The 25739-nt window shown below is 39.5% G+C and overlaps 1 protein-coding gene across 1 annotated transcript in view; it reads right to left on the bottom strand.

Annotated features, from left to right (window-relative positions):
* Nucleotides 1–25739, bottom strand: part of SOBP (sine oculis binding protein homolog) — a 167064-nt gene that overhangs the window by 101680 nt on the left and 39645 nt on the right. Inside the window, 1 exon segment of the mRNA XM_032275115.1 lies at nucleotides 23550–23701. Coding sequence (XP_032131006.1) covers nucleotides 23550–23701 — 152 coding nt within the window.

Genomic DNA, 25739 nt, shown 5'->3' on the forward strand with positions numbered 1-25739 from the left:
GGGTGATCAGGAGATTAAGGATCCTCTGGCTGTGGATCCATTTACTCTTGACAGGATTAGGCGAGCATAGTAATTCTCAATATCTTCTCTTTTTCTTATTTTAAGCCTGTTTCTATTATTTTCTTAGTTTAAATAAATTTCATCGTAATTTTTTTCATCTCTGATCCATCGACATACTTTGTACTAAAGGATTTGTATATTAAAGGGAGAAAAATATGCTGGCCAGCGAGTGTAGCCTTTACTTGTACAGCCTCCACATCTTCTGTATGGGTTCCCAGGTTCAAAAAATGCAACCTTTATGTCAGTGTAGTGTGGGAAGTAAAACAAAGAAAAGAAAATACAATCAACACTTGACAGTACAGATGAGGAAATCTACTAGTTTATAAGCTAGCTTTGTTTTAACGTTTACTTAATCTTATTTGCTAAACAAATTAACATTCCTTTCAACGTACTTCATTTCAAAAAGCCAGGCCTACTCTATTCAGCTCAATAGTTCATTCATTCAGCGAATACTTATCAAGAACTTTTCATATGGCAGATGAAGCTTCAAACACTGGAGACGTACTGGTAAACAAGACAGACAAAATCGCTGTCTTCATGGGATTTTTATTATAATGAAAAACAGAGGCAGTAGACAACACTATAAAAAATATACAATATTCAGTAGTATTATATGCTATGAAAAAGGAAAGCAGTTATAAGCTTCTAGAGAAGATGGGAACTGCTAAATAGCCAGTTGTTAAATAAAATAAAAAGTGCTCACTTTTTAATATCACTAGAATAACTTTTAAATTTTTTCTGATCTCCCTAAAGTCTTATGAATTAATATGCTAGAATTAAAATGCTACCCATCATATTCTGCAGTTTTACTTATTTTCGATTTCATTATATAAAATATATTTATTACATTGTATTAATTTACTTGTACCCTCCCTGCCTCATTCTGGAAAGGATTTATGGCAGAGCAGTTACATAAATTGCCCTACCCCTTTGCTATTCAAGAACTAGATCTTTAGGAAAATAGTAGAAACACAAACTCATTTCCAAAGTATTTGATTTCTCTCATCTGAAGTTGATTTCTCGGACAATCTAAGTGTATCAGTTAAGTACTCAGAACCAAGATTTGCCAGGAAGATCAAATGAAAAGGCTAAAAATCAATACAGCTTACATCTTGTAATCATAAATTTTGTAGAAATTTAACTTTGTAATTTCTTTCACAATGTGTCAGTCTCAGAGGCATATCAGGATTAATCTTGTGAATCAACATTCTAAGTCTAAAATGTTTAAATTTTGCACTCTAGATACGATGAATATCAACATAACATGGGAGAATGGAGGCAGAAAGACAGGAGAAATTATACATAAATTATGCAGAATTATCTTCTGCTCATCCTCCTTGGTAGAAAGAAAAAACTTGAATGACACAGACAAAGGATAAACCTTAAAAATCGCAAAAGAACATGCATAACCAGCAACCCACTCCATAACCAATCTCAGCCACTCAGCCTCAAAGTTTTTCTTAGCAGCCAGATTTTAGAAGAATGATGGTGACAGGAAATCCCTTGTGTTGGTGTGAGAGCTCAATTCATGAATAATCAAGTGTCATCTACACAAAATGGGACCAAATAAAGTGAAATCTCTGTTACAAATCCACTTCTTGGCACTCTGTCCATCTGTTGAAACACTCTATAGTAACTTTCCAAACAATTTATTTTGACCAAGTCTGATATACAACTAAACGTCATCAGATATACTTTGTTTTTTTATTCATTTTGCCATTCTTGAAAGAGTAGCTATTAACAGTTTGCAAATGGCTATGTCTTCCATAATTTTTAATAGTTTCAGAAAAATTTGATACAGAGATAGCAAAAACAAATTTCTCTTGTACAAAGCAAGCCTACAGTTCATAGAAGTACTCATATTTAGCTTTAGGTATATATTTAAATATATTTTTGCTTTTCAAATCACTTTTACCAGAGGTATTCACGTATTACTTATGCAACGGAAGTCTTATATGTTTTCATTTTTATCTTGATTTCAAAGAAAAAAATCTCTAAAATGTGAAATATATTTTCTATACCTCAGTTTTAGTTCTTTTTTGCAGCCATATTATGTTTATTTTATTCACAAAATGGCCACTTGCACCACCAACAAAGTAAGTGCACAAAGTACACACAAAATATATGTTTACCAGATATAAGAATTGGTAAAGATTAGAAAGGAGAGATTAAGTTGAAGTCTGGAGGTATGGGAATGCCTTATAAATTATAAAATGTAATACAAATGTATGTTCTTATTACTATTACTGCTATTGATGACATACTATCAATTAATTTCCTTTGGGGCTCATTATATAATATGTTAGATCACAGTTTTAGTTTGGACCCAATTACCACATGGCTCCCTTTTATCAGTCACCTGATGTTGGGAACTGCCAGATGGACACATCTGTTCCAATGTCTGAGTACACTCTGTTTCACCCAGGCAAAAGTAAGGTTCAGACTGGCCCAACATCTACAGCAGCTGAAAGACCTGTCTGAGCTGATGGTTTCCATGCTACCTTTTATTCATGTATAACCACAATCCTCCTGTCTCAGAGTCAAGGCTTATAGATGAGATTGTGCCACTTGCTTTGTTAGGCACCCATTAATGCAGTCAAACTGTATAATTAATTCATGCCTTTTGTCAAGCCAATTCACAAAGAAAGAGCATTGGGAAACCACACTATTACCTTGTTGGATACCTCCAAATTGTATTCATTCATTTGGTCTCAGGTGTGATGGATCAGACAGGTCTCTAGAACGTGTCTGAGGTGATGGAAATCATGCTGCTGTGAGCATTATGAGATTTCAGGTAAGCTGATTTGTGTGTGTACATAGAAATATAGCACTGATATAACAGAAAACCTCTGGCTACATGGAGATTTCAGAGAGGCCATTATTAGGTCATTCAGCATATCAAGGACAAAGCACTGATTTACTGGGTTTGCTTCAGAGTGTGCATTTCTGCTTTTTACACATGACAAGCCACTGAATGGGACCATTAGACACCACCCTTGACTGGAACCAGTCTGACACAGGCTGCCTGTGCCCTTTATAACATCCCTATTACACTAACGAGGAGAGCCATGATCTGGTTTCTGCAACTTGCCACAGAATTCTCAGGTCAAGTGTAAATGCATATTACAGAGCACCCTCTGGCATGTATTGTTAAAGTCCTCCAAAAGTCTTCAACTGTGCAACGGAAAATGTTTCCAAATCCTCTTACCCCTAATGTATCAGATCCCATTGTTTATTAAGTATGATGTTTTGTAAATTTGATCCTGCCTAGTTTATAGGGGAGGAATATCTTCCAAAACAACCCAAAAGAGTTCTTCAGGAGACAAAAGCAAATCAGAAGAACCCGCTTGCACAGTAAGACAATTCTAGGATTAGGAGACATAACAGTATTGCTAACCAATTGTGGTTCTGTCTGGGTCATGCGCTATCCGTGGCAGAAACAGGCAAGATGGCAGATGCCCTGGGTTATTTTAATTAATTTAATCATGTGACTAATTGGTCTCTGCTGGGTTTCTGTGGTAACTGCTTCCTAAGTGCTGATGGGCAATTGTGTTAAATGTAGCTTGGAATCTGCACGTAGGGCGCAGTGCCTTGGAGAGCTGTGCAGCTGCGCTCAGAAGGTGCCCTGCTGGGCCTCTGATTGTTGGAGAGCAAGACGCTTACAGCTGCACCATCCTCTGGAAACAGGCACTGCCTTCCTTTTCTGAAGGAACATTGCTTACCTACCTACGTGGGCGAGAACTCACTGTGGACATGTGAAAATGATCTGTGATCAAAAAATACTCAGGTTTGGCAAGGATTTGAGAATTTGATGGAGAAGAGTATCTGTAATAAAGGGACAGTGGAATGGGAAAGAGGAGAGAAGGAGAATTAAGGCTACTTTTCTATGAATAATATGCCGCCCCAGAAGCTATCATGTGTTATTCATAGCTGTCCAACTGATACTAATAAGCCATTCTTTTAAATGCCTTGCAGGGTTTATCTTCTTTTTTTTTTTTTTTCATTCTCTTACAATGCCATCTCCTCCTGTCACTGAGAAGGTGCGTGGGAGAATGGGTGGGTGGATGGCCAGTTTTAGAGCACAGTCTACTTCAGACAGATGGAAGGAAAATGACTTCCAAATTTTCTCATGAAGTGGGATGTTTGTATTTGCGCAATGCATTCTAGCACCTGTGCAGAGAAAAAAATGTAATCACAGATTTCCCTCAGAAGGGGATTTTTAAAAATGTAAAACCACTAACTACAGCACAAGGATGCTGCTATACTTGAACGGGGCCTTCCATCTGCAGACCCAGCCAGGTTCACAGAATAATAGTTTCTCCCCACCCCATCCCAGCCCTCTGTAGAAAGAACAGTCAATGCTTGGACCATCCCAAAACCTGAAGAGAAATTGCTTCCCATGTCTATTGGAAGGGTAGCATGAATGATGATGCCTTTTTTTCAGAACAGAAGTAGGAGTCAGTCAGAGGGAGATGCTGCTTTTCCTTGTCAAATGCCACAATGACCCACTGAAGCCACTCTGCATCCTTTGTGTTCTGCAGAGAGGTGGTTCCAATGGATTCCAGCTCTACTTCCCCCAGCAGCCCTCCCAAACATGAAGAGGTGTCTTGGCAAATTAAGCTAAATTGGCTTCATCTAAAAATTTCACATTAGAGATGAACACTTAATTGGCTGCTAGTTTAAATTCCTTTCAGAGGTGGCAAGGAGTAAGGAGTTCTGTTAAGTATTGCTCTGCATCTGACAGGACATCCAGGCAGTAAGATGATTTAATCCAGCATCTTACCATGACCGGAGCTTCCCCACATCCATCAGATCTCTGTGATGCAAACAGAAGAGTCTCTCCTTAACATCATCAGTTTTGTGACTTTAATGCCATCCATTTTGAAAGGTCTGGGACACACCACCACCCCTGAACAGTAGCTGACTTTGAAATAGAGTCAACCACTCTTTCTACTTGGTAGCCAAGATGTTCTTCCATCAGTTCCCCTGATGTTGGCCAATCCTTGTGCGGGATGTGCCTTGTGCCATGGTTAACAACACAGCTACGCAGAACAGGGCAGGGCTTCATCTATTTGACTGTGGCATGGAGAAGACCAGGCTGAACATGGTGAGAGTCCATCCCCCCCATTCAATTCCTCCGGCCCAGGCTCAGAATGACAGTGAGAAGCTTCTCAGGAGGCTGTCCCTCCTCACTGTCTGGTCTTCCTCCACTTCCCTAGATTTCCCACCCTTGCTCCTCCCCACCAACTCACCTCTGCCTTCCTTTCCTTCATTTTCACCTGATACAAGAGTATCATATAGCACAGCTTAAAATTTCAGCGTTCCCTTTTACTGTCTGATCAATACACACATCACCTCCAGTTCTCCATCAAGACAAATGCATACTTAAAACAAATTATAAATGGAGCAGCCACTGGCCATTTTAAGTGACAAATATAACTCTGCCAAGACAGCCTGCAATGAAACTTTAGAATAACTGATCATATCCTGGTTTAACTTGGTGAAATTGCGGAGTTAAGGTCAAAGAGAATCTAATGGTGAGAAATTGAAGGCCCCCTAACCTAACATGATAATGACATTTCATACAGATCTACCTATTTACCTAGTATTTTCAAGCTTCTCAGCTCATCAGTAAGTCCCAATCAACAATTTTTTTTTTCTTTTTTGAGACAGAGTCTCACTCTCATGCCCAGGCTGGAGTGCAGTGGCGTGATCGAGGCTCACTGAAACCTCCACCTCCTGGGTTCAAGTGATTCTCCTGCCTCAGCCTCTCAAGTAGCTGGGATTACAGGCATGCACCACCATGCCCAGCTAATTTTTGTATTTTTAGTAGAGACAGGGTTTCACCATGTTGTTGAGGCTGGTCTCGAACTCCTGACCTCAAGTGATCCACCTGCCTCAGCCTCCCAAAGTGCTGGGATTACAGGCATGAGCCACCACACCCAGCCCCCATCAACAATTTGAATGAAATAAAACAGAAAATATCAGAGTGCTTCACATAGGAAAATAAGTACTGTATTTTTTCATGAAATTTTTATTTCAGTTTTAAATAGATAACACCCTATTTTGTGTATTCTAAAACCCAGATATTTTTCACATTTTAACACTTCTGAAATCATGATTCATTTTACCCTTGTTTTTAGCCAGGTTGCAGTTGTGACATAATTGTATGAAAATCTTCTGTTGACACCTGGTAAAATCAAGAAAATACCATCATCAAAGTGACTTAGATTCTGTGAAATTGATTATGAGTGTGTGTGTGTGTGTGTGTGTGCACTAAATTATGAAACAAAATAAATTTCTTACTACTGGTTCATAGTAAACAATAGAAAAATAGCACACTATGCCATTTTATAAAGTTTGTATGTACATTTACTAAACATTGGCATTCTAATCATAAAGGAGACCAGTTTCTACTGCTCTTCAGGCAACTGTAATTACAGCCTCCTCTTGTTTCTGACTTCAGAAACTGCCTTAGAGCTGATGTATCTGTTGTGGTATCCACCCCGCACTAGATGTGTGGCCCCCGCAAGTCACTTAACTTCTCAGGGCCACAGTTTTCTTGGCCGTAGGAGGAGGATGTTGGGGAAGTTTTCTACCATCACTTTAAGTTTGCACAGTTCAGGAACCCTGCAGATACGTGTTAAACTCCTCATGTGTCTGTCAGTCTCTGCACTACTCTGTCCATGAGCCCTGAGCCCTGTCTGTTAGATTCTCTGCTTTTCTGCCTCCTTTATCTCCTGAAGAAGACTTCTTCATAAAACACCCCACAGGCAAAATGATGTCAAAAATCCATTTTTTAAGTTATGTAGTATTGTTTCAAGCATTCCTACAAAGTTCGTGATATTTTAAAATGTTAAAGCACATCATGGGAATGACAGTAAGGGTTATGCATTTGTTTTTTAATGTGTGACATGTGGCGCTCTCATTCCTGACTCACATCCTTTTTGAGCCTTCCCGTCCTTTTTTCTATCCATCCCATTTCCTGAATTTATATTTTGGTATCTAAATTAGCATGTGCTCACTCATGCGTAGAGCCTGGCCTCTGGGCTGGGTAAGTCACCCTGTGGTGCCCGGGTTCTTCTTACCCACATTGGTTCCAGGATGCCTCACGCCATGTCATTTGTTTACTGGTTGCTCTCCCCATTCAACTGTGAGCGCCTCAGAGGCAAGGACCTCTCTTTATTCATCTTTGTATCCCCAGCCACAGAACAATGCCCTTTATGTTGCAGATGCTCAATATTGCTTGTTGAATAAATGCGTAAGTGAATAAATGTGTGGCATGAGGTCAACTTCCACATAAGCACAGGAAAATTCACACGCTCAAACAGACACTCTTCTGAGCAGTAACCATGTCTCAGATGGCTAATTTCCACGGCACCCAGCCCTGAGACAAGTCCCAGCCTCTGAGGACCTCACTGAGTTGCTGATTCATGTGCTTGTGGCACAGACACCCATCTGTACCCAAACATGCATTCTTGTGCTTCTCCAGCCTTTCACTGCCCACACTATTCCAGTATCCTGGCCCAAGTCGAGTGTGGGTCAAACTGTTCCTGTTAGCAGCTGCCCTGCAAGGGGGCTGAGTGACAGAAAGGATTATTCCAGCTTCAGGACTCAAGACCAAAATGGAAGCTGCCAGCTCCCTTCCTGTCTCCACTGACCTTCCAGGTATGGAAAGGATAGACCCCATGGGTGCCGGGCTGCCCAGGGATGAATAAGGCCCATCTCTCCATGTCTCCCCCAATGCACAGCTGGGTTAGATAACATGACCATAGCTTTCCAGGCCCCTGGACATCTCTGGAGAGTGCAGGTGATAGGGGCCAACTATAATCGTTGCTTTGATAGGGGTTTTCTCCAGTACATCACCCCATCTCCCTACACACATAGGGAGAAAGAAATCAAGGTCCATATCACTTTTACTTGCCCCTGACCGAACATATAGCCAAATACATAGGCCATGGAACATTAAAACATCTTCTTATCTTCTTTGCTGAATTATATGATCATAAAAAATTAAAAATTAACTAACATTTACTAAGTCTAAATGACTACATGCAAAATGTTAAAAAAAAAATGAGCAGAAGGGCTTGAATGAGGAGGGGAGTTGTACTTTATGGGAATGAAAATATTAAGTTCTAATTCCATTTACTTTGGGGCACTTTAATTTTCTTCTCTTGTCACATTTAATGCAAAATGACACCCTAAATGAAACGCCATAAGGCATCTAAGGTTTTTTTCCTGAGTTTCTATTTAATTCTGGTTGTCTAGATTTAAGCTTCTATAATCAATTTGTGCTTCAATAATACAGACAATTTCTATGAGCTCCACCCCAGTGTAGGGCTTGGGAGTATGCCTCTTTATAATGAATTCTCCGGGCTTATCTGTTTTAATTCAACTTCCTCACTTTTCGATTTTTTATTTTTTAGAAATAAGGTCTTGCTCTGTCACCCAGGCTGGAGTACAGTAGCACAATCACAGCTCACTGTAACCTCAAACTCCTGGCTCAAGCAATTCTCACATGTCAGCCTCCTTAGTAGCTAAGACTACAGGTGTGCACCAGCACACCTAGCTAATTTTTTTAAATTTTGTAGAAACAGGGTCTGCCTATGTTGTCCAGGCTAGTCTTGAACTCCTGGCCTCAAGTGATCCTCCCACCTCAGCTTCCCAAAGTGCTGGTGTGACAGATGTGAGCCTTTGCACCCAGTCCTTAATTTACTCTAAGTCAACTTTGAATGTGTTACAATTTGAGAGGATCAATATTCTTTTATACTTATTAAACAATTCATGATAAAGAAAGTTGAAAATGATATTATTGGTACATGGTTTTATCTGGTGCCAATAGGCCATAAGATTGGGGATTCCTTTTGTTGTTGGTAAGCAGTATTGACTTGATGTCAGATTTGACGTATGTATTTGTAAGGATTTCTATTTGATGTGTATATTTGTAAGGGTTTCTACTTGGGGGGGAGAGGTAATTCTCTGTGGTTTTCAAATGAAAGCAACTAAGAGAAAGTAGCAAACACTCCCTCCTTCCTATCATCTACTGCCAAACAAGCCATCAGTATTACCAAGTGATTAGATTTACAGCAGTGGTGTCTGCTCCTTTACATTTGATTCACAAATCCCTCATACTCAATGAACTCTCAGTGATACCACTTTAACTAGAAGTAAGAAATCATCAAACCAAATCATGGGACTGGGCTGTGGTAAGTGTACCTTCTCTCTCTTCCGTTCACCTGCAGTAGTCTAAATCATCCCTTCCCTGAAGCATGCCTCATCAGCTGTGCAGTGCAACAGAAGGGGGGAAATGTTTTCCCAACTCAGAAACCCATCAACTTGAGAAGCATGACATCTAAACACCTAACTGCAAGACCAGGAACAGCTCACAACTGCTATCCATGATCATTAACAACCTGCTTGCATTTCTAGGGCTGCCTCCATGGATTAATATATGCACTATGTATTAAACCATCTGCCATGGAGTCTGACCCAGCCTTTCCCCATTGTGGCCAACTGCAAAGGTTACCCCTGAGTGTTAAGAGGCTGAGTACACTTTGATTACATTTACATTTACCAGTTCTTTAGTTTTATTATTGGTTCTTTCATCCTCAACAATATACCTTTTCAGGCTTTTGTATCCCATATTTGTATAGCCTGCAGTATAATGAAAATATATTTAATCCTCTGTGTCAACTCTTTTAAAGTTCAGCATTCGCCTTTTATAAAAATCAGGTCCAAGAAGAATGAACTACACGTTTCCTGTGAGAAGGGACATAGCTTGATTATCAGCATATTGTTTGACGTACTTTTGTCCGCTTTAAAAAATTGCCTTTAATGCAGTCAAACATTTAAAAGTTAATATTTTTACTCTGGGCAGGCAACACAATGAGCCCCCTACAGATAAGACCAAGTTCTCCTCTCTGGGGATGCTGAGAGTCAGCCCATATCAGGGACATGAGGATTAAAACGTTTTGTTCCCTTGTGCTCGCTGATGGCTGAGTGAATGGAATTACATCTGATGTCAGGTTACCTCATTATATTTATATATTTGCAAGGGTTTCTATTTGGGGGGAGGGGTAATTCTCTGTGGTTTTTCAAATGAAAGCAACTAAGAGAAAGTAGCAAACGCTCCCTCCTTCCTGTCATCTACTGCCAAATAAGCCATCTGTATTACCAAGTGACACTACTCCTCATATAAACCCTGGCATGGTACACTATTAATTTCTCTGTACTCTGAGGAATATCATCCGCTCCTTCCCCGGGTTCTTCATCCAAGGCTGGGTTTTATTCCTTGTCTTCAGTTGTTTGTGTTCCTCAAGGGTCTCTTCACGGGGAGTCAGCCAAACTCTAAATGAATTGCTTGGATTTTTGAAAATCCAAACAACTTAACTTACTCTTTGCAAGGTTATATTTGATCATTTTTGTTTAGGTTTATATCAAATGCTAACTCAAGACTGTATAATAAATACTGGTTTTTTTTTTCCTCAAAGGAGGCTCCTCAAATGTGACCCTGCAAACTTTGTACTGTTTTGTCATTCCTTAGAGTCTGACTTTTCTCAAAATTATGGTAATGGGAACTCACCCATCTCAAATCCAGAGGTTTTCTATGTGCACATGAGTGCAGGCACCAGTACGCACATGGGAACATACTTGGAGGGCTGCATCCAGGATGCAGCAAAGCAGGCCCTCGAGAGATGCTGGATGCCCTTGCACCCCAGTGACTTCTCAGCTCTCAAGTATACGTGCTATATTTAATGCTATCAGCAACATCATACTTTTATTTCCTTCACATATTTTGGATCCTCTGATTGATGGTACACAAGTTCTTCCAATTTGCTTCAACTGATTTTCCTTGGAGATTCAAATCACTGTTTAAGTTACACCAAATCCGTATAAAACCTGCTCTACATCAAAGACTGATACAGGACAGGGAAGCTACTCCCAACTGTCCATATATGGCATCTTTCTCTCACACCACTTCCTAAGGTCCTCAGAACACAGCTTCTGATATCCAGTGTACATGCAGACATTATATGTCTTCGCTATCTTTGGTTGCTTTCTGAAATGTCATCTGCGTGCCCTCTCCATTTCCCGTTCATCTTTAACATGTCTTCTGAATTTCCTGAGACAGATTTTTCACTTTCTAAAGGATGCCTTTTTAGTACTAATAAAACTTTCATACTTGTCTGCTTAATCACGCCAGCTTTACTGTCCCCTTTTTCCTTTTTGTTTTTGGCTCAGAGGTATATGAACCATCTGTGCCTCTAAAACAGTTTGCTTAAATAGCCTCCAGGCAGATTTTATGGTTTTTAAGTTTTTTACTTTAACCTTCAGCCTGCTGTTAGCCATTTTCAGCACAGTTTTAAAATCAGCCTCTTTTGGAAATGACTGTCATTATGTGTGGCTTTCAGGAGCTACTAGAGCTGGAGAGGGGGCTGCTGACTCCAGCTGAACTGGAAGTCCCTGGTTCACAGTCACCTGAGGCAGGTAAAAGTGTAGTTAGCCTTATAAGGGACATCTCTCCCTTTTGGCATACTGAAGAGGATTCAGATACCTCTCATTAGGAATATCCATGTCCACATCACCCAGTTAAGACCCAGAAAGATAAAATCTGAATTACTTACCTGCCTATTTGTTTGTTATTACATTTCTATAGAGTTGTCATCATGATCTTAGGCACTAAAATTAGATGAGAGGCTGAAACAAAGAATACAAAGAAAGGGAGGAGAATCCCTTCCTTCCCGCCACACCATTGCACCACAAGAACCGCCTCTGTTGCCGTACCAGCAAACATGCTGTTCCGTTTCCATTTTATCACGATTGTCTTGCCTAGGGACCTGAGTGTCAACAAGCAGTTCTCTGTCCTGGAATTCATCATTACCCAAACTTTCTGTCTGCCCTGGCATTAATGTTAATATAACTATATAGTTCTCTCTATATAAAACAAAACTATATTTCTTCACCACACCTGGTGGGGATGGGGTGAGCATCTGCCCTTTCTGTGGCTCTTTCCAGCAAAAAGTGACTTATTTATCTTTCAACCATTCATCAGACAGTAATTACACTATTCTCTCTCAAATCAGTGCATTTTGGCCCAATCTTTTCTCTGTTGTCATTGTTGCTTTTCTAGTACAATTGATTGTCAAAAACACTTAAGCTCTTATAGTTATCATTGTGATTATTACAGTATTATTATATATTTACAAAACGCTTCTACCTTCAAGATTTACAAGCTGTCAATACATTCTCTGAAATGATTTAGTATTAATGTGTTAACTCTATAGTCCATGAAGCTGATCAAAAAGTCAGAGCAGGCAGAGGCCAGCAGGCAAGCAACAAATCACCAAGAGTGGGTAGAATGAAGGAATGAATGAACAAATGATCAAATGAATTAACTTGCAAACAAATGGACAAATGGGGTTATCATTCCAAGGAATATCTGTTCAATTGTTTTCTTGTTTGTGGGTAAAGCTCCATTCCTTCATAAAGAACATGAAATTAGAAAAGAAAGGGCAGATCAATGCTAAAATTAGAAATCAGCCCAGTAAGCTCTTCCTTCCCTCTTTCCTTACTTAACACCTCTTCATCCTTCAGATTTCAGTGCTAGCTCCACTTATTCAGGGAAACTTCCAGGTCTTCTGATGAGTCAACTCCTCCTGACATAGGTTCTCATGGCACTGTGCCCAATACTATCATGGCACTTGCCACAGTGACAATTTCACGTTGTGTTATTATTTAAATAGACATCTATCCCTCAATGGACTATAAGCTTCATGAGGGCAAGAACCAGGTTTTGTTGGCCACTGAAACTCCCATAGTTGCTGCTCAACAAACATTTGTTGAATGCACGAATAAATAGATTAATTAATAATGGTAAAAGCTGCTGCAGTCTTCAAAACTTCTATTCTTTTGGCCACATGAACTTGAAGCATTTAGCCTCAGACTATATCACAATTCTTCTGAAAACTTCTCTTTTCCTTCTGTTTAGCAGACACAGTTTTCAGCCACAAAGAAAGTAGCTTCAATGTGTGGGCCAGCAAACTCTTGATGGGTAACAGCAGCCTCATTCCATCATACCTCTACTCCAAAGCATCTAGCTCCCCACATCAATATAATCCTTGGCCAGCCTCTCCCAGGCCACTTACACTGAGGAAACCGTATTCTGGGTTATCTGTTGCTATAATGGCACCACTGTTCCTCTTCATAAATGGGGATAACAGCTAACCAAAATCCCTTTGTTTTAGTTCTGTGCAATCTCATGTTCTAAAGTCCAAAAACAGTGGAAATAGTGATCACATCAGTCCTGATATTACAGCCAATGTTCTAATAATCAGGTTTCTCCAAACAGCTGGTGCTGGGTAGAAGAGGTGGTTCATCTAAGGACCCTATGATGAATGCTAACCACATTTTTATCTTTCAGTCCATACTTGGATTATTTCTCCCACATGTCAAGAGTAGATAGGCATGACACATCCATTGTATAAAGAATTCAACCTCATGAAATAGCCTCAGGAGATCATCTGTCTTTCTCTCTTGTGCCATTTGTTGGCACCTCCCATCAGCCATCACTCTGGTTCCCTAACAGTTCCCTGACTTTCATTCTGGTAGCTATCCCTCCCCATACTGCCCATGGGCTTCAGAAGAAAATGAGCTCAACTTGAATTTCAGAGGGAAACCCTGATTGACTCATGCTAGACATTCCATTGCTGTCTCTGGTCATAGCCCCCCATTCGGGTATGAACATGTAATGTAGGCACAGACAATGAGTATGAATTTCAAGACTCTTTTTTGGAATGCTAAGACAGAGACACTCATTCTAGAGGATGTCAGCAAAAACGTATGTAGCCCTGATTGCTGCTAGCAGCTGCCCCATGACCACCGGGGAGCTTACCATGGAATGTGGCCAACACTCAATACGGAAGAATACAGAGATGGAAAGAAATGGGACTGTGATAAGACCATTGTGCTGCTGAATCAACCTGCCCCAAAGTACATACTAACTTGGGGCTTCATAACTCCAGAAGATGTCTTTTATTGTTGGGGTCTTCTGTTACTTGTATTAAAAATCCTGATACACCCTACAGGTAATCACCAAACTATATCTACTCTAAGAATAAAACAGACTTCAAAATAATCTCTTTACCTAAAGATGATCCCTTCAAGATTACCATCACTTTACCATAATACTACCTCTAAGGCTAGAGCTTGAGCAGACCTGTGGATGCTGTAGGTCTCCCAGAGCAAGAGCCAGATTCTATGTGGAACTTGCCTTCTGAGGCCCTAAACTTTCTACTGGGTTGGGGACAAACATCAGCTGCCCTACAGAAAGAAAATCACTGTGTCAGAACACATCCCTTCCTGGTGCCTTTCCTCCCACACTTTGCCCCCCCAAAAAAACAAAACAACACACACACACACACACACACAAAACTAAATTGGTTCAACACACTTTTGCTACTGGGAAATGTTTCATAACTACTAATGAATAATTCAGTGAATAAGATATTTTTAGTTTTCTATTGCCAGACACACCCAACTTTGATGTAAATGCTGTTGCCTTTCTTACTCTCCAAATCCCCCTTGCATACGGGATCCTAAATGTGTTACTTCCTTCACAGAGGCCCAATCAACAACAAAAATCACATCACCCATCCTGTTCGACAGCTTCCAATAGCTGCCATCACACTTAGAATGAACTCCAAACTACTGCCTCTCCAGCCTACGTCATTTGGCTTCTCACCACCTTGATCATTCCGCTCCAGACATCTGTACTTCTTGCTGCTATTCGAAAATGCCAAGACTGTTCCTGCCTCAGGACCTCTGTTTCTCACTTACTCCCCCTTCTCTGCAGGACACTCTGCTGCCAGCTTCTCACACACAACTAGCTCCGTCACTTCCTTCTGTCCCCAGCACATGTCACCTCCTCAAAATAACTTCTGTGATCCCCAGATATAAAACAGCAGCCCCTCACTAGCCCTCTCCCTCACTCTGCTTTTTTTTTTATAGCACTTTTTCCTACCTGAAATCATATTACAAAGATATTTTTAAACCTGTATATCATCTATCTCCCCTGCTAGAATGTAAGCCCCTCCAAGGCAGGGACTTTTTCTCTTGTTCAAAAGTCTGTCCACCAATCCTAAAACATGCTTAGTGCCATATACGGACTCGATATATCTTTCTATTTTATTTTGTAAAGAATGAATGGATGAGTAAATAACAAGAGTTTTTTTTTTTAAAGTCTGACTAAAAACAAACAAAAAGCTGCAGAGGGGTACTTATTTCCTATTGGACAAACCTCCCTTTTTCTTTGATATCAATTTATATTGCTCTACTTATGAAACATACAATCCTAGAGATTATCACAGAAACTGTCACGTCCTTCAAATATTTTCCTTTTAGCAGAGTTAGATGTGTAGTCATAAAAATGCTCACCATATTTTAAATAATATAAAATCATTCTATCAAAACAGATTACAAGATAACATATTTATGAGGTCCATATAAAAATCACTGCTTTGTCCTGGAATGTTTGGCAAAAAGCCAGTGAAAATTAGCAGTCATCGTATCTCAAAATTCCTATTACCCATTGAACCTCCAAAACATAGTTATTGGAGTGGGATTAACTAATGCTAATTAGCTAATCAAGAAAGTTAAACATTAAGAAAGTTTAAGTTTCTGTGACAAAATCAAATGCAAAATCTTTGAATTATGTCATAACTTCTACTATTTCTGTGGAAAAGTAATCATTTCAAAGTCAAGGCACTTGTTTTTCTACAATCAAAGGTGGTTAAATACTTTTAAGTACATTTCAACATATTTATGAAGGAATTATCCTACATGCCTCCAAAGCTCTCTCATAAATCAGTATAATGTTTCCAAAGCACATTTGGAAGTAAAAAATTCATATCTACTAAGTATATTTTCCTCTATTCGAAGATGAATTAAGCAGAAAATATATTAATGTCTGAATTTATAATAGGAGTGGTTAACCCTTACCCATAGCAAACTAATGAGGAATATTTTACCATGGAAAAATTAATCAGGGCTCTCCAACACTATGCAATTTGACATTTTGAGGACTTAATCAGGAATGGATTTTATTCCACTATTTACTTTTCATCATGGGGATGACTTACAAAGACACTACATGTTAGAACAAATATAATTCTTGAGCTTAATGTTGTCACTTTGAAGAAATTTATTTTAAATAATATTCCATCATTTAAAAATAGTCCTTGCAGAAGCAACATTTCTAGGATTATGTCATCTCTGGGCCAAATTCAGCTCTCAAACATTGAGCAAATACCAACATAGACACACAGTGAGCCTCAGAGCCTGAATGTGACTAACCCTCTGTTAGCAATGAGACAACACAAATTCTGGAAGGTTGTGATTGCTGGACATGGACTTCCAGCCCCAGCCATCGATTATCGCTATCTTTGTTAAAGACTACAGGAGTTTCATTTAACTAGAGTGCTCAGTAAATTGCAGCAGAGTTCAAGCATCTTTATGGATTCATTAAACCATTGATCTGCCTCCCAGAGCTTGTAGCAGAGCCCCACTCTGGCCCACAGCCTGTGTTTACAGAGATGTTTGTAACCTCCAAAGGCAGTCTGTCAGTAGACATTAGATTCCGCTGTGTGCACAGCCACCCTAAGAGTGGATTGTAACATAGGGAGTTTCCCATTCTCAGTCTCAACTGCTGGGACAGAAATTAACTGACCATCTGTAGCAAGATTTTCTTTATTTCATTATGTTTTCTGTGATAATATAAACAAAGCAAAGAACAAGGAACAAAGAATTACACATAGCTTGGCCAGTTCACACTTCTGCTTATGTGTACAAAAGCTAACCAGAGGTATTGAAATGGAGGAGAAATTAAAATAACCACAGGCATGCTATAGCTTGGATCCCCCATATAGGGTCTCTTGAGTATACTAGGCATTGTGACCAGATGTTGCAAAAGTGTATAAGAAAATTTCGGGTCTCAATATACTACCTTAAAATATCTCATGGCAAGCCACCTGCCCTTTGATGCATGCACTTATTCAGACATTTAACATTTTTAACAAAGCACTGAATTAACAGAGTATAACTACTATCCCAGGAAAATGAATAATCATTATCCCTTGGTTTCTCAGGACAGTTCACCAAGCACTCTTAGGACCTTCTCCCTCCTCTGGTGTTTATTAATAAGGTCTCACAACACCTTCCTTTTTAAGTCAGGCACAAGGAGTGCCTGAATGCAGCTTATGATGGGAGAAGCACATCAGAATGACCTGTAAGATAATTCTTTAAATGTTCATTCTTCAAATAAAGCTGAACACTGTTAGTGGCAAGGTGAGAGAGCTGGAAATGTAAGTGACTGGATCGATAAGGAGAACATTCGTCCCGAATAAATAGATCCCTTCCTGATCATTTGTTTCACTGAACTGCCCACTGCCCAAACAAACGGTCGGACTATGAACTCCAAACACACACATTCATCACTCTGCAGAAGCAGTCACCAGAACACAATGTGGCTGATGCAATCTGACACTGTGGTTAATGTTAAAAGGGAGCGTGCCTTTTAGATGGATTAGATAATTACCAGCAGTTCAGATGAGAAAAAACTTGATTTAAGTGAACAGCATTAGCCAGCACCAGAAGGAAGGCCAGAGACGTACTGTGTCTGAAAATTAACATTCCAGCATATACATCAATAGCCCTGTGTATTGATCCTCACATGACCAGATTCCAGTTTATGAAAAATTCCCTCTTCCTTCTGCTCACTGAAAAATGTTGAACACAAACTAGGGCTTGAAGCTATTTGGAGTTTTGATCAACTCTTCACATTTAATCTAAAATATCTAATGTTATTCAGAAACCGATGTCCATCCTGGCTAATGGGTTAGAATTATTGCTGCTTCCTTCACAGTCTCCCAACATGCAGCTCATTAAAAACTAGAAGTGGTTGCTATTCCTTTCAGTACCCACTTGCCCCATGCTGTGTTCAGGGTATCCCCTTAGTCCAGAGTTTTTCAAGTGTTTTAGTGAACATGAGGTTACACGCCTCTCTCCAAGCTTCTGATGGCTTTCTAGATAACTGTGTCCCACCCGCCTGCAGAACCTCTACCTCAGAACACTTTCTGGCTCTCCTCAAGAGCCAGTGTGTCATTTTCAATGGACCTACACTCAACTTCACTAGCCAGAGCTTTCCTGCTCTAACCCTACCCCCAAATGTGTTACCAAGGGCTGACATTTACCCCTCCTCTGTGATTGTTTTTTCCAGCCTCTCATTTGCAGCAGCTCATCAATATTCTATTCTATATTTCAAAATACAAGAGAATAAGAAAAGTTGGGTTTCTTGTTCTTTCCCCAGAGCTTTCTGAGAACACTCCGGGTTGCTATGACCAAAAGGGAGCTCAGCCCCTGACCTGCTGACTAAATCCCTGGGAGGAGAAGCCACTATACACATGAGGCGGTGGAGGGGCTTACAGCACAGTACTAATGGACGCGGCAAATCAAGTAGTCATCCTGCAGGCCAGCGTGCAGCTGGACAGATCCAGGAGGCTCACTGGTGGCCATCAAAACCAAGGGAAATCCACAGGAAGAAACCTGGGGCTCCCTGGGTGCATTTACTTGTGGACCAAGGATATTTGCAAGCAACTGGCAAAAGCAAGTCTGTGGCCTGAGCAAGTCAGGGGACATTAATTGCCAGTAATTTCTTAATGTCCTCCAAGTCTTCATGAATGATAGCCATTTTGCAAATTAAATCTTGCAGGTATTTAAAGAAAAAAGCAGACAGGTTAATCATTAGATTAACAGGGCAATTGTTACACATTTTTACTGCACTACTTGGTTCTATAATTAAGTCTGAAACTGAGAAATCTTTCCCAGGATATATTCAAGTTTAATAAAAAGACAAATAGACTATGTCTAAATAAAATATAACTCCAAATAACATGATGATACATGCTAATTAGAGATGGGTTCTTCCAAAAGAAATCTCTTCTAAGACTGTATAACCAAGAATATAGTTTGAAAGTAAAAGAAATGCTAATAATACAATATTCCCTTCCTTGAATATTTATGTTATTATTATAATGATTGTTAGGAAATCTTAATGGCATCATTTGCAAGTATTGTTTCTGTCTATATAATCTTTTTCTTCATAATGCATCCTTAGCCTCATCTCAGAGCCACATTGGTTTCTTCCCACTACGGTCTCCTGGGGAATCATAATATTATGATATTGAAGTATTTTGATCTTTTCTTTTTTTTGAGATAGGGTCTTGCTCTGTTGCCCAGGCAGTAGTACAATGGCACAGTCATGGCTCACTGCAGCCCCAGCCTTCTGGGCTAAGCAATCCTCCCACCTCAGCCTCCTGAGTAACTGGGACTACACGTGAGCACCACCACACCCAGCTAATTTTTGCATGTTTTGTAGAGACAGGGTCTCACTATGTTGCCCAGGCTGGTCTTGAACTCCTAGGCTCAAGCAATCCTCCCACCTCCACTTCCCAAAGTGCTGGGATTACAGGCGAGCCACTGCACCCAGCCTTTCAAATTAGGAAAAATCTAGAGAAAAGTTTTGCGGAAGCAAAACTTTGGTCCTCTTAGGAATCTGTGCTTACTTGTAAATTATCAACATTCCTAATCCATAAAGAGCACTATAAATGAGATCTGAACAAGAAAAGGAAACAATCTTCCTTTACATTGCCTGGAGTGGCTGTTTGTCTTGAATTTTGATTTCCTGCTTGATTTTTGGATGTTAGTTTAGACAATAAGATATTTCCCATGTAAACGGAAAGAGATCAAACATAAGGCATTTGGAAGTGACTAACATCTGTGGTCTTGTTTGTTACTCCTTTTTAGAGGGATAATGGTTACAAGACATTACTCTCTTAGGAAAGAGTATTTTTAAGTGTGTATTACTATGCAAAGTAAAACTGGTGTTAGCAAGTTGGACTAAATGTTTCTACAAGAGTACAAAACCACTAAGGAACCTCTGCAACTATCCCATTCCTAGGTGAATCAAAAGGACAGAAATGTTCTCAAGTCCAAAAAGGGGCTGGGAAAAGAGTGAGCTGTTAGTTCCCTGAAAAGTCTCTAATACATGAAATAATGAGATTGACATCCCCTTGTCCATACAATGCCCACAGACTGCACAAGTATTTTTCTTATCCATTGTTTTAAAAACTTTTAAGCCAGCAAATAAGCTTTTGGGGATAAGGATTCTACAAAATATATTATGAATTAACACTATCCACTTCTTAGAGCCAACATTCTGAAATGTGTAAACTAGTAGTTAGAGTCCTTAAGTGAATACAGCTGTGATTCATGGTCCTCTCCTGGCAGTGTTTAGAAGTATTTTGAAGAAAGCCTAATATTCGTAGCAATCCAGACAACTCTTCAAATAAAAATTTAAATTCAGTTAAAAATATAATCTACACACTATAAAGGTTAACCTGGCTTCAATCCATCCCACCTTATTGCATAGTGACAGAGTTTGTGAGAGATGTATGTGACACTTTCAACCCACCCCATGAAACAGAGAAACCCAAAGAGAAATGAAGGATTGAGAGGCAAACAAACAAAATTTAAAGAGCCCATTTTGAGTGGGCCATCATTTTCAGAGTCGGGTTATTTTTGTCCTTGTTTTTAGCAGCAAATCAATTCCTGACTCTACACCCAAGCGTTTGTGAAGAGAAACGCACAGGGACCACAGGCACAGCTGTCCAATTTACATTCACAAATGCAGGTGTTGCTCAGACACAAAACAGAGGTCAGCTGAATACTGCTCCTAATTAGCTACCTTTTCTACTAGGATTTTTCTTTGTAAAGTTATGCATGCAATTTGGGTTCAACTTAGAGACCATTTTTAGATCCCAGCATGCTATCCAGCAACAAACGGGCTGTCATTATAAAGCATAATTTATAGCACAGTTAATTTTATGTTTTTTAAGTCTACACTATACCTAAGGCAAAATTCTGTTCTGCACACACACATTATTCACTGTTTTCTATCCACTTCTCAACACTTAAGAAAGGTCGAATTTAGCCAGAAAACTCCATTATGTAGGAATGGGAAGAATTTTGCCCTTTTTCTAAGATTAAGTCCACAATTTTACTAACGAGGATTAAGGACTTTGTTAAATGATACAAGAAGAGAGTAGCCATTTGCTATTGTCTTCAGTAGGGAACACCCAGGGGCTTATTACAGGCAGTTCTTAGAAATGGCAGGATGGTGACTGGTATCTAATACAATCCATTAGGAAACCCAAGCCCTAAATGAAATGACCACAAAATCCTATCAGTTAACAGAAATGCAGCAGCTGTACATGTTTATTGTAATACAATATAATATTGTAACAGAGATAACACTCTCTAAAATTTAAAAAAAAAAAAAAAAGAAGAAGAAGCCAGCAGGTGATATGACTAGTTTATTTCTCTATTTGAAAAAAAAAAAAAAAAAAAAAAAAAACCACACACACACAAGAAGGCATAGCATGTCAGAACTTTGGGATACATAAGGAAGGATGAAGACTGCAGAGAAGGCAGGAATTGTTTGTACACTAATGGACAACTGGGATTAGCTGGCAAAGTCACTGGCTAAACACCAAACCACTGTTAACTTCCAGGTTTTGCAAGATGTTCAAAGACATCCCCCAATAACTTCTGGTAGAAAGTGAAATGTGATTGTCCTCCTCCCATTGCTGACTTTACCTGCTGTACATATTCCAAATGCTAATTCCTAACCTGGTTCCCAGTTACCCATTTTTCAAAATGTACACTGTGGAAGTTTAAATTCAGTTTGACCTTAAACTTTATAATGATGTAAACAATATAGACATAGATATGATTTCTGGAGTGTTTTTCCAAATGGAATCCGGTGCCTTTCTTTAAAGGCTCACTATAAAGTACAGTTTGCAAAACATGTATCACCAGGATTGTGACAAATCCATCTTGCTTGATTTTATTCCCTACAGGCAGCCCATCAAGATTCAGACCCATAGCCCTTCAGAATTAGAGAAAGACAAAAAGCCCTGTTCTATAGCCATCTTCTGGGATGGAATGCAAAGTATTTTGTTGTGGTAAGTAGGGCTTTGAAGAAGAAAGCACTGGGCCCACTCCTGGGGTTGTTACTCCAGTGCTCAGCATTTAAAACGGGAGCCCGGGGGTCTTGGAGATCATTTTAATCCCCCTATATTAAAACAAAACGTGTTTCCCTTGTGTCGTTCTTCCCACCCTCCTCCCCAGATTCACTGGCTCCTCCCAGGGGAAAATGAACTTGACTGCTGACAGTCCCAAAAGAATTCCAAACAATTTCCTTACTTGCCTCTCTGTTCCAGTGAAGATTATGAGCCTAACTCTTAGAGACTGCTACCAAAATTCCACCCCGCTGAATTCTGCAGCCTAATTCTTTCGGCATTATGTTTTTTGGCAGAATGAATGTGACCCAAATTTGCAGGAGATAATTTGCTGCAACAGTGCTTCTTGCAATGCAGTGAGCCCATAATTAGCATTTCAGGATTGTAAATACCACACTTTTAGAAAAATAATAACTGTTTGCCTCAAGGAAGAACAGATTTGGATCTTGTATTATAGAAATGGAAACACTTAACAAAATGTGGACAATTTTAGTAAAGATTTTATGAATTAAGGAAGCTTTACATATCAACGGAAAATAACTGAGGACTAGCAAGTGACCTCAGTAGTTGGTGGCAAAGGCTATAGCAGTTCTTTAAGGATTCAGAAAATAGTTGTGTGCATGTGTGTGTGATTGTAAAAACATCATGCATTCCATTTCCCATCCGTGGTGGCTAACACTATTCAAAAAGGACATTTTCAGACCTGTGATGTCTTTTTAAAAAACAAAACAAAACAAAAAATTCTAACTATGGCTGTTCCCGTGTTTACCCACCATGCTTCTCACAGATGTTTGGCTGTGTGAGCAATGTTGTTTCATGGATTCATGATTTCATCTTTTCTCAATATTAATCAGCTTTAACATCAGATGTCAAAAGAGACTTGACATTTTTCTTAACAAGAACTCATGGGTCAGATTTTGAAAAGAGCAATAGTAATATTTCCACTGGGTACCAGAATAAAACTGAGTAGGCTAAAACTTTCTGGCCATGCTTCTGTGGCTGATTACTTGGCTTTTATAAGAAATATCTACCACTTATCTTTCATGGACACAGAGTGCAGTCTGCACTCTACTGCTGGAAAGACACTGGCCATGAGGATACCAGCTGTGATCACAGTGTCCTCATCAGATTCATTCACCCTCTCAGAATGCAAACACGAAGCCAAGAGAAACACGTTAGAAGGGGATTCCTTATTCCAAAAGGTTAAGCGTGACACAGAAGGGGAATGGACAAAACAGAAAGAATAAAAATATAAAAATAAAAGGTGCGAGGTGTTTTCCGCTAGAAGCTACGAGGCACATGCGCGTGTGGGCTGGTGAGGCCTGCAGGGGCTGCCTCTCTCTCCGGTGCTCTTACCTTATTTCTCTTGAAGTAGGCTCGTCGGCAGGCCGCAAAGCACTTCTCGCTGCAGAAGCTTTTCACCTCACTTCCCATACTCAGGGAATAGCGCTTGATTCCCACTTTCTGGCACCAGGCACACATTATTTGTACATTTGACACATCATCTTCTATAATAAAAGTATAAGAAAAATGTTCATATCAGAAGCAAACATCCCTTCAAATTTAGACACACCCTGAACCTGACAGAGTACCCGGGCCTGATTTTAGTTTCTGGACCTTGGAGGAGAGGTGCTCTTTCTTTCTCCCTCTTCCTCTCTTTCTCCCTCTCTCTTTATTCATTTATTTAGGCTCCTAAGTTTCCAAAAGATATTTACTTAAAAACCAGAGCATGGCTGCAGAGCCATGAGGGCTCCGAGGGCTTCTTAGCCTGGTTAAAAAAAATAACAAAAACAAAAGCTTCATCTGCCTAGTTAAACCAGTCCCAGTACTAATGAAGCTTGTAAAACAACTCATGTCTTCAAAGGTCCTGTGAAAGCTTACAGGATCTGCACTGGGTGGGACAATTTGTAGGGTGCCAACTTACAAATGGAACACCCTCATGTGAATCTTGACCAGGCACCAGGCTCAACCATGGCATGTTCCCTATTACTGTTAAATGATATGTGCTATTGTTTACTCTTGCAATGTAATAATTCTCAAGCAATGCGCTTAGTCAAAAAAGGAAAGATGTGCATGGCCAGATTCTGGCAACGGAAACAGACAAGGCTGGCTCGCTGAACAGACTCTGACAATGCAGCCTTCTGGGCTGGTGTCCTAAGGGAGATGCAGGCCTGGTTGAAATTCTCCTCCATGTCATGTGGTTCATGGACCCTGGATGGAGGGATAGTAATGGGAATGCCAGATCATTCTCAGCCAGATGGGTGGTCCTCCCAGCTCCTCATGTCATGTCATGGGGTGGCCCAGAATGAATTTAGGTGGTTTGCAAATATTTCTACTATTTAAATTGTTGTATTTATTTTCCTTTGCATGAGAAGAAAACAAATTTAACTAGCATAACGAGCCCATAATATCACAAACACTACTGCTTAAACAAAGAAAGGATTTTAAAGTGAGTCAATTAGTAAAATATATTTAGTAAATCATAGTGTAGGTGTTCAGAAGTTATGACAAAAATTATGATGGTGATATTCGGGTCTGGGAAACACTGGCCTCTTTGAGGGGTGTGGACAAAAGGAAACTTTAAGTAGACACCCAAGTAATATTTCCTTGTTGCCTGTTAGTGGCTTTTGCTACATCTTGAGTTTTCTCTGTCCTCCCAATTGACAGCAGGGTGTGTGTGTGTGTGTGTGTGTGTGTGTGTGTGTGTCTGATTGCCACCTCCCAATTGACAGCAGTGTGTGTGTGTGTGTGTGTGTGTGTGTGTGTGTGTGTGACTGATTGCCACATCTCTTCTTCCTTTATGGATTTTTTTTTTTTTCTTAACCCAGACTCATGCTCCAGACATGAATGATAATCACAAAATCCCCAATAAACACTAGTATAGTGTTGTCTGATTTCTAGATAAAATCCCCCAGAGACTAATTGCTAAGCAAAGCCTGGTCCATGAGTTGTTGACATATTCATGGTTCATAGAGTCTGTCATGCAATCATTTCATTTCCAGGGAAGAGATTTAGTTTGAGGCAGTGTGGTCATCAGCCTGCAAAATTAGAAGCAAACTAATTTGTAGTGCAGTGATACAGCCTTTTCCCCCTGAGTATCACCACTCCAAACTACGTGCAGCATTGTATTTACCTCAGTGGAATAAATATTGCCATTTTAATGACCTTTTTGTATTTCACAAATTACACATTGTGATCTATTGTTAATTATCAAATGAGACAGTATAAAAAATGACCTTTGATGTCAAATATTTTTGATCACATAACTTTCTTTAAATGGCATAATATAAATTCAAATGTCAAACAATTACTGTATTTAATAAATTGTTCTATTCAAGGCAAGCTTTCTGATATTTCAGGAATATCATTAACAAAAAAATTAAAAATAAAATAAATAAATAAAAGCAAGCTTTTATTTATATTTTACATGATCTCTAATATGGTATCTCTCTACATATTAACATTATACAATGGTATGAAAAATTAGCAAAGCTCTATAATTTACCTTAGCATATGAAGGAGTTTTCTTAGATTAGAAAGAGCATT

The sequence above is a fragment of the Sapajus apella genome, unplaced genomic scaffold (genome assembly GCF_009761245.1).
Source record: "Sapajus apella isolate SASKATOON/1434 unplaced genomic scaffold, GSC_monkey_1.0 scaffold6, whole genome shotgun sequence".
Classification (NCBI taxonomy): Eukaryota; Metazoa; Chordata; class Mammalia; order Primates; family Cebidae; genus Sapajus; species Sapajus apella.